Below are 10,366 nucleotides of genomic sequence, written 5' to 3'. Positions count from 1 at the left end.
CATTGACAGTGTAAAGATATTTTACATTGTCAGTTAATTACAACCATTGATTTGTTAGAGAAGTTTGACTTTTATTATAATCACATATAAAGTAACACAAACGGATGATTGTGATGTATTGACAGTGTAAAATTTTTTACACTGACAATGTATAACAATTAATCTCTTGTTATTAATAATTTTTTTTGGGTTAATAGGTACTTATCATCTACCATTTATGAATCTTCTGGTTTTCTCCCTGTAAATATTTTTTAAAAATTACAACCTTGCTACATGAAGATTCTCTTGACTTAAACCTTTTATTGATCAAATTCATTTGAGTAGCTGATATTGCAAGTGAGTGTTGATTGAATCTAAAAATTCATTGCCACATGTACCAAATCTTTGACACATCATGTGACCCTAGTTCATGTAATTCATCTTCTACATTAATCCTCTTCGTTCACGCGTATCAGGACTTGCAAATGACGTACATCAAATCGTACTCAATCGGTACTTCAAATGGAAGACAAATGCCTAGATGTGGTTGCAATCAGGTCATGAAGATTTAAGTCTTAAATACGCTGGAAAATTCGAAGAGGCTTTGAATAAAAGGTAAGAATTCCTTATTGTCATGTACTTAATTTTCTTGTGTAATTAGTTGATGTTAATATTGTCATGATTCTCATTCGTAGAGAAAGACACATAGATACTATGCAAAGAAAGCAAAAGTCACTACTGGTGCAGTTGAAATATCCCTTGCAACTGGTGCAGTTGAAGTACCCCTTGCAATAAGTGGATCTGATGGAATTGTTGAAAATGGAGATGACACATTAACATAAGAAACTACTGCCTTATTAATTAGCTTTTGTTTAATTAATATGACAATTGCACAACAATTGCTATTATGCAATGATATTTTGAATGACTACTTTGTCTTATTATGTAATGACAATTGCACAACTGATATTGAGAAGTAATACTGCAATCAAACTGATATTTGTATCAAATTCATTTTGAAAACTCAGATATTGAATCAAATTGATATTGTACCAAATTGATATTGTACCAAATTCATATTGAATAAAACAGATATTAAGTCAAACTCATATTGAAACAAACTGATCCATTCATTCATTAAAATTTCAAGTTAATTCATTGGAGCAACTGATACATTGGAACAATTACTTCAAATTAAATCCAAGTACAACAACATATACATTGAAAGGTCAAACTGTAATGAAACAACTACAACATATTGAATACAATGGCAAACAACACCCATGACACTATTAGTGCAACAGCTAACCAATAACTTTTGTTCCTTTCATGTTACAGACTCTTCTTGATTTTTTCAAGCTTCTTTCAGCAAGATTCCTTGGCATACTACTTCCCAAACTCCTTTGCGAATTCTTTGCCAAACTCCTTTGTGAATTCCTTGTCAAACTCTCTCAGGTAACCAATCATGTATTCCCCTTTATTGCAATCATCTGTTAAACTATTGTCAACTGTCTTAATTCCAGATTTCCACTCAATTTCATCAAGCTCATCATCCCAAATAAATAAATCGTAGCTAGTCCCTGCCTGCATTTAAGAACCAAAGGAAACATTAATTTAGGGAAGAACGAAAAATAAGAAACACTATTACATGATTTTCATATCTTTTGCCAATTCCTGCATCTCAAAAACCTCCTATTTGGATTTTCCGGCGTATTTGAGACCGAAATCTTCATGACTTGATTGCAACCATATATAAGCATTTGTCTTCCATTCGAAGTACCGATTGAGGATGGTTTGTTGTATGCCATTTGCAAGCCCTGATACGCGTGAACGACGAAGGTAGAAGATGAATCGGGTCAATTAGGGTTGCGAAGAGGATTAGTGCAGAAGATAAATTACATGAACAAGGGTCACATGATGTGTCAAAGATTTGGTAGACGTGACAATGAAGTTTTAGATTCATTTAACACCCACTTGCAACATCAACTCCTCGAATGAATCTGACCAGGATAAAGTTTAAGCCAAGGGAATCTTTATGTGAAAAAGTTTTAATTTTAAAAAAAAAATTACAGGGGAAAAATCAGAAAACCATTAAATGACAAGGGCATAAATACCTATTGACCCAATTTTTTTATATTAAAGATTAGAGATAGTAGTTTTTAATTTTAGAAGAGGTCACAACGATATAAATATGCAGTAAATATTGATTCATGTTGTTAACATTTTTTCAGCAGCAATTAAATTTTTTTTCTATTAAGTGTGATATCGCGACGGATTAAAAGTCGACAATCTTTTTTTCTCTGAAGCTTTCCACAGTTTCCTTGAGAGTGACTTTCAAAGGAATAAACTTGATTCCCAAACTCTTAGCCTTCTCCTTGGAAATCTGATATCTTGGTTTGTATGGCTCATCATCCTCACACCTGATAAAATTATAGAGAGTGCATGTTAGTAAAAAACAAAAATGTAACCATTTAAATCCTTGAACTCAAACTTACTTGTCCGAAATTTGTAATGTTGGATACAAATCGCGTAAAACCTTAGCAAGTTCTGAACAGTGTAAGACTCTTTCACACAAAAGATATCTTCCACTAGCTGAAGCAATCTCATATGCGTTAATATGGGCGTCGGCAACATCTTTCACATTCACCCATCCATAAGCATAATTTTGGAAAGGTATACCTGCATTCAAAAACTCAATGAGTTGTTCTATTATGCAACAAGACAGTTCTTCGCTGATATAAATATGACACTACTTAATATGTCAATGAGTAATCATTAGCCATGCATCAGAAGATTCATTAGTCCAAAACTGTTACTCAAAGTTATTTTCTATATTGATATATGTTTTTTATGTCATGAAACAAGTCCAAATAAGCTCTTCCAAATACCCCTGACTAAAAATTACCATTTATCATGTCTAGAATTGGTTGAACACTTTTGTTAACCTCTGGTTGTAAGAGAGATCCAGCAACCATTGTTGGGTTAATAACAACCATGTCAATCTTGTTTTCATTTACAAATTCCCAGGCAGCAGCCTCAGCCAAAGTCTTTGAAAGCATGTACCATAACTGAAGTTGGCAAGAAAAAACACATACATTAAAATCCCAGGAGCCAGCTTCAGGCTTTCAATCTGAATAACTTTTAGGAAGGAAAAAAATGCTAACCTCTGATTCCCTACAGAAATCTGGATCTGAAAACCATGTCTCATTAATTATGACTCCAGGATTCTTCGGCCTTGTGCTTATTGAAACTGCAGCAATTGAAGAAGTTAAGACAACCCGTTTCACAGATGGTGATTTCGCACATGATCTTAGAACATTAAGAGTTCCCTTCACTGCCGGATCAATCAACTCAGCCTGAAATATAAAAATCAAAAGTTAACTTACAAGCACATCACATTAGAATAGAATTAACCTGTGGGTTGTCTATGACACAACTAACAGGCGAAGCAGTGTGAAAGACACCGTCACATCCCTCGACAGCAGTGTCAAATGAACCTTGTTCCAACAGATCTGCTTTGAAGAGTTGCAACCTCTCCTTTGCACCATCAAGTTTAAACAAGTGGTCAACCTTTTTAGGATTACATGCTTCAACCAAAAAGACATGAATGTTGATGCATTTATAATACTATAAAGAGAAACAAGTTGAATGAAAAAGAAGCACCGACTTGGATCTCGAACGGTGGCTCTCACAGTATAACCACGTTGGAGGAGGAACTTAACAATCCATGAAGCAATAAAACCAGAACCACCTGTCACACACACCACCTTTCCTTCTCCACTCATTATCCTTCTAAAACTTTGGACTTCCTTTCACTCTTATCCTCTATATGGATGGCGGCTCATATTTGTACATATATAGTTCACGTGACAATTTATAACATATTCATTATCTACAAAAGGAAAAAAAACATTTAAAACCCAAAATTTTAGTTTTGAAGTAAGGGAAGTTTTAGAGATTTTAGTTTTTGATTTTTAGTTTTAAAAATTATGAAAGATAAAAAAAAATGGTACTTACAAATTTGTAATATTTTACAAATTTAAAATAATTTTTAAAAGAAAGATTATCAACCATGTTTTTTTCTTTCTTCGAAACTATTTTCTAAAATTGATTTGTAAAATTAAAATTTAAAATTCATTCTTTCAAACAAGTATTTTCTACTTCGGTTATGGTTATCACTTATCGTCACCACATTACTATTTTTTTTTTTGAAATCAAACGATGATTATATTAAAGAAAGGTCAAATCGGCGATACAAGAAGGATCTTCCATCTAAGGGATATGACCAATCCAAATCCTAGAGTCTAAGGATTTGTGAACTCCCACTATTTGATGGGCATCCACATTACCGTCTCGACTTACAAACATAAGAGTTGCATATTTGAAACCTCATAAAAGAAGTTTACAATCATTAACAATAGGATCCAAAGCACTAGAAAAATTGGAACCATTAATGCAGTCAATCATAACTAACACATCAGACTGGAGAATGAAGCTCTCGATCTTTAACTCCTTCCCTAATTGAAGGCTTAACCAAATAGCAAGAACCTCTGTCGTACTGGCATCAGCATGGCTGAATAGGCGTTTGGAAGCAACAAGGAATATATTAGCATTTGGTTCTTTTATGACATATCCTAGCGACATGATTCCATTCGTAGAGAAACCCGCATCAGATTGAACAATCCAGAAATTTGTAGTATGTAGTCCTTTCACATTAATAGGATCCTTAAGCAATCATATCTCATTCACCAAATTAGATTCCTCAATTGAATCCCAAATCTCCTGGGCCACTGCTCGAGGGTTTGGGAACACCGACTTGAACACCACATTGTTCCTAGCTTGCCAAATTTTCCACAGTCCTGTTATCACCATCTGGCCTATATAAATCTCTTTGTTCAAAAGTGAATAAAAAATCCAATCGAGCACATCACAATCAACAGGAAGACGCACACCCAATGGAGAGGAGATAAATACTCTCTTAGAGAAATCACATTGTAAAAAAAGATGAAGGGAGTTTTCAGGATGTAAATGACAAAACGGACATGAGACATCAAATGCAATACCTTTTTTGCTCAGATTGCCCTTAGTTGGCAGAATGTATTTTGCTAGCCTCTAAGTGAACTTTTTAATGCGCTCATTAACAAGAACTTTCCATAAATTCTTCCACACCTTTTGCCTCACTTTTGATGATGGGCCCGATTTGCTTACATGCCTAAGATCCCCCAGTATATGGTCAGCAGTCTTGACAGAAAACTCACCGTCCTTTTCAAAATGCCATATCCATTTGTCTTCATGAAGACTATTAGAGAGAGGAACGCTTCCAATGTGAGTCACTTCATTGTCATCAAAATTTGCTCTTAGAGCCTCTAAGTCCCAAATGCCCATATCAGCACCAATCAAATCGCAAACTCTGCTATCAGGATTCAAACCTCGAGTGGGAGTAAATGGTTTAAAACTAGGACTATTGGGATCCAATTGTCTTTCCAAATTTTAACACATTCCCCGTTACCTATCCTTCATCTCGAGCCACTAATGACAACCTCTTTGGCACCGAGAATGTTGTGTCACGCATATCTAGGTTTAAAACCCACGGGAGCCTCAGTAATTTGACATATATGGTAATACCTTCCCTTAATGAACCTCTCAAACAACGATCCATCATTTTGCATAAGTCTCCAAAATTGTTTGCCCAACTAACTTGTGTTGAAATCTATACCCCTGAAACCCATAATGCCCTCACTTTTAGACTGAGACATTATTTTTCAGCTCATCCAGTGGGTTTTCCTCTCTCCATTTTTTGATCCCCATTAAAACTTTTCCAGCATGGATTCAGTTTCTCTACAGTATTGTTCAAGAATCCTATAGCAACTCATAATATAAGTAGGGATCGATTGAGCGACTAACCTCTTTTCCAACTCTAGAAAGGAAACCTTTTTTCCACCCTTTGACTTTCTTCCAAACACAATCAATGACAAGCTTGAACACCTCTTTCTTTGATCTACCAAAAACCACAGAGAGACCAAGATACCTGGAATGCCTGACAACCCCTTTAAACCCTAATCTGCTCGGATCATCTCTTTGGAATCTTCCCCAACATTACCACTGAAGGAGACCTTAGATTTGTCAATATTCACCATTTGTTTGGAGGCCTTTTAATAACTTGAAAGGATATGCTTGATACAATCAGATTCATCAGCATTCGCTCTAGCAAATAATAGGTTATCATCATAAAAAAGAGGTGGGAGATGGTAATCGATTTCCTCGCTACCTGAACTCCATGAATGCCCATGTAGAGTTCCTCATTCTTTAGGATACCTAAAAGAACATTAGCATAAATGATAAACAAATATGGTGAGAGGGGGTGCCCTTGTCGGAGGCCCTTTTCAGAGTAAAAGCAAATGCTAGGTTGCCCATTAATGAGTGACTGATAAGAAATAAAGGAAATACAATTTTTTATCAAATGTATCATAGGGGAAGGGAACTCCATAGCTTTGAGAGAACCTAAGAAAAATCCCACTCGATTTTGTCATAGGATTTTGACATATCAAACTTCAAGGCCATCGTTCCTTTCTTGCCTTTCTTTTTATTCTTCATCCAATGAAAGCACTCCATCGTGATCAGAGTATTATCCATTATTAATATTCCTTTAACAAAAGCGCTTTGCTCCTCACTAATAATATCTAGAAGGATTCCTTTCAACTATTCGCAATCTCCTTCGTGACAACCTTCATAACCACACTGCACAGGCTTATGGGTCTAAAGTCTTTCAGAGAGTTAGGGTTCTTGTGCTTGGGGATAAGGGTTATAAAGGTAGAGATTATATCAGCAGGGTTTCTATGTTGGTTGAGTCTAGTGATAACTTGGTAACATCTCTTCCAACAATGGACCAGTATTTTTGGAAGAACAAGGCTGGAAGTCCATCAGGCCCATGAGCTTTGGTGGGATGCATCTGGAAGATTGCTTCTTTTACTTCATCTTCAGAAAAAGGTCTGTTATAGCTCAACTTGTGACCTTCATAAAATCTATCCCTGATGTTGCTGCGGACCTGTTGGATGTCAGAGGGATTAGAAGATGAGAAGATACCTGATAAATAATGCAGAAGGATTTTTTCACAACTAGCCTGGCCTCTCCCCGATCTACCATCAAAATCTTTCAGCCTTTTGATTGCATTAGTCCTCTGTCTTTGATCATCTTTATTGTGAAAGAACCTCATATTTTGATCACCATCTTTAAGCCAGACAGCCCTGCTTCTTTGTCTCCATAATGTCTCTTCAATCCTAAGGAGGTTACCTATTTGTTTCTCCAATGCCTTGAATTTCTTGATCTCCTCCAAATCATTAGACCATCTTATGTCCTCCTTAATTAGAGATTTGATCCTCTTATGCTCCTTTGCTACCTCTCCTGTCCTACGATCTTTGAATGTGTGTTGAAGGGACTGAATTGACTTTAGCCTTTGATTAAACATTGGTGGTCACCTATGGTTTGAAAAATGTTAGGGCAACTTATCAAAGAGAAATGAATTCTATTTTTCATGATTTCATTGATACTTTTATGCATATTTAAATTGACAATATTGTTGTTAAGTCTCTATCAAGAAAAAACCACATTGACCATCTCCGACAATCATTCGAAAGAATGAGGAAACATGATTTGAAGATGAATCCTCTCAAGTGTGCATTTTGTGTGCAGGTAGGGGATTTTTTAAGCTTTGTGGTCCATAAAAAGAGGATTGAAATCAACCAAAATAAGACTCGGGCCATAATGGAAGTGAAAGCACCACCAACGAAGAAGGAACTGTAGTCATTGCTGGGAAAGATTAACTTCCTAAGGAGGTTCATCTCGAACCTAAATGGCAAAACTCAAGCCTTTTCACCTCTTCTTCAACTGGCAAAGGAAGGTTTCGAATGGGGACAAGAACAACAGGAAACATTCGACAAAATTAAAGATTATCTTGTTCGTCCTTCAATTCTATCACCTCCTTGTAGAAGTAAAAGTATGAGGTTATATATTTCTGAATCTGATGTAACTATAGGGAGAATGATTTCTCAAGAGGATGAAAATGGAATCTAAAGACATTTATTAGCTTAGTCGAGTCCTTAATGATGCAGAAACTAGGTATAGTATGGTTGAAAATTTGTGTTTGTGTCTATACTTCTCTTGCATTAAATTAAAGCACTATATAATGTCGGTTGATGTGTATGTTTCATCTCATTTTGACATAATAAAACATATTCTTTCTAAGCCAATCTTACATAGTAGAATTGGGAAATGGGCACTTTCTTTAACTGAGTATTCTTTGACCTACATGCCTTTGAAAGCTATGAAAGGGAAAGTAGTTACAGATTTCATTGTTAATCATGCTATGGTCGAAATGCCCCAAGACTTTGTAGAACTTGAACCTTGGAAATTGTATTTCGATGGTTCTAGTCATGAATAAGGAACTGAGATTGGAGTTTTAATCATTTCTCCTAACAAAATTCAAATACCAGATAGAGGATTCTTACTCAAACAATGAGGCTGAATATGAAGCTTTAATATTTGGGCTTGAAATCTTGTTGGAATTAGGGGTAACTAGAGTCGAAATAAGTGGTTACTCTGAACTAGTTGTTAAATAGATAAATAGGGAATACATATGTGTCAAAGAAAATTTGATCATGTATTTCATGGTAGAAAAATCAAGAGGCTAATGATTTTGCCTAAATTTCTTCTGGGTGCAAAGTGTCGAAAGAGAAATTGGAAGATTTAATTAAAGTTCGAGGAAGAGTAATGGCAACCAAGTTATCTCCATCAGATTTGGAAATTACAAAGTTGGTATTTGCAGACAAAGAAAATTTCGAAATATTGGCCATTGATAACTTGACTGACATAGATTGGAGAAAGCCAATAGTAGATTATCTGGAAAACCCAACAACATCTACAGAGTGAAAAATCAGTTATTGTTCTTTAAGTTATACTCTTATGGGAAACAAATTATTCAAAAAGACACCTGAAGGAATTCTGCTCAAATGCCTTAGTGAAAGTGAGACATATTTGTCTCTGTCAAATATCCATAGTGGGGCATGCAGGGCTCATCAAGTTGGCCACAAAATAAAGTGGTTGTTGTTTCGAAAAGGAATGTATTGGCTTACAATGTTGAAGGATTGCATTGAGTTTGCTAAAGGGTGCCAAGAATGCCAAATATATGAAGGCATTCAACATGTTCCTGCAAGCAGACTACATTCCATAGTAAAGCATTGGCCCTTTAGAGGTTGGGCATTAGATTTGGTTGGTGAGATTCGACCGACCTCATCTAAAGGTCAGAGGTACATTTTAGTAGGTATTGATTACTTTACTAAATGGATCGAAGCCATACCTTTAGTGAATGTTGATCAAGAAGCATTGACTGAATTTATCCAAAGGCACATAATTTATAGGTTTGGAATCCCTGAGACCATTACAACTGATCAAGGATCATTGTTCACTAGTCGAAAGATGCAAGAATTTGCTAAAGAAATAGGGATTAAACTGCTAACGTCTACACCTTATTATGCTTAGGCGAATGGTCAAGTCGAAGCAGCAAACAAGGTAGTGATTAGGTTAATAAAGAAACACGTTGGGAAAAAGCCAAAGAATTGGCATAAGACTTTGGATCAAATTCTTTGGACTTGTTTAACGTCTCCTAAGGAAGCCACGAATGCTACGCCCTTTCGTTTGACTTATGGGCATGACACAGTTTTACAAGTCAAAATCTATCTTTAATCAACTAGAGTTTAGAGACAATGCAAGATTTCTTCTAAGTCTTATTCGAATATGATGATTGATGAACTAGTTGACTTAGATGAAGAAAGGTTGAAAGCCTTAGAGTTATTGAGAAGACATAAGAAGAAGGTAGAGAAAGCATATAATAAAAAGATCAAAATTAAAACATTTTTTACTAGAGATTTGGTATGGAAGGTAATCCTACCTATGGATCAAAAATATAGAACGCTAGGTAAATGGTCCCCAAATTGGGAAGGACATTTCCAAATTATCCATGTTTTACGAATAACGCTTATGAAATCGAAGAGTTAGCATAAGATAAAAGACTCCTAAGTGTAAATGGGAAATATTTTTTAAAACATAAACCTATACTTCAGGAGATTAAGATATTAACAGAATAAATGCATGTGTAACATAGAAGCCAAAATGGTAAATTAAAAGGCCAAAATGGATAAGGTTGTTCATTACAAAATTACATTATCCAGGAATTGCGAAGTCACAAAATAAAATTGATTCAACGTCTAACTAAGTGAAAAAATCAGTTGGGAGAGAAGCCTTCATTCAATTGTATTTTGCAATGGACACCTGCAGGTGGAGTCCGAGGACAGACTTGCCAAAAGTAAGGGTATCAATTTTGGTTCCCAATTGA

The 10,366-nt window shown here is 35.5% G+C and overlaps 1 protein-coding gene across 5 annotated transcripts; it reads right to left on the bottom strand.

Moving 5' to 3' along the window:
* Window positions 1–2,070: 2,070 nt before the first annotated feature.
* On the bottom strand, window positions 2,071–3,832 carry LOC127075167 (phenylacetaldehyde reductase). 5 transcript variants are annotated; one of them, XM_051016628.1, is made up of 6 exons: window positions 3,647–3,832; window positions 3,394–3,566; window positions 3,144–3,335; window positions 2,885–3,047; window positions 2,475–2,658; window positions 2,071–2,399 (listed from the first exon to the last, which is right to left on the bottom strand). In XM_051016628.1, the coding sequence occupies exons 1-6, from the start codon at window positions 3,762–3,764 to the stop codon at window positions 2,255–2,257; spliced, it is 975 nt and encodes a 324-aa protein (XP_050872585.1). In that variant the 5' UTR covers window positions 3,765–3,832; the 3' UTR covers window positions 2,071–2,254. The 5 variants fall into 5 exon arrangements, with proteins under 5 accessions (XP_050872585.1, XP_050872583.1, XP_050872584.1 ...); XM_051016626.1 differs by having other exon boundaries at window positions 3,421–3,566; XM_051016627.1 differs by having other exon boundaries at window positions 3,417–3,566; window positions 3,647–3,807.
* Window positions 3,833–10,366: the final 6,534 nt, after the last annotated feature.

Source organism: Lathyrus oleraceus, chromosome 4 (assembly GCF_024323335.1).
Source record: "Lathyrus oleraceus cultivar Zhongwan6 chromosome 4, CAAS_Psat_ZW6_1.0, whole genome shotgun sequence".
Lineage (NCBI taxonomy): Eukaryota > Viridiplantae > Streptophyta > Magnoliopsida > Fabales > Fabaceae > Lathyrus > Lathyrus oleraceus.
This window is presented reverse-complemented; position numbering and strand designations above follow the sequence as displayed.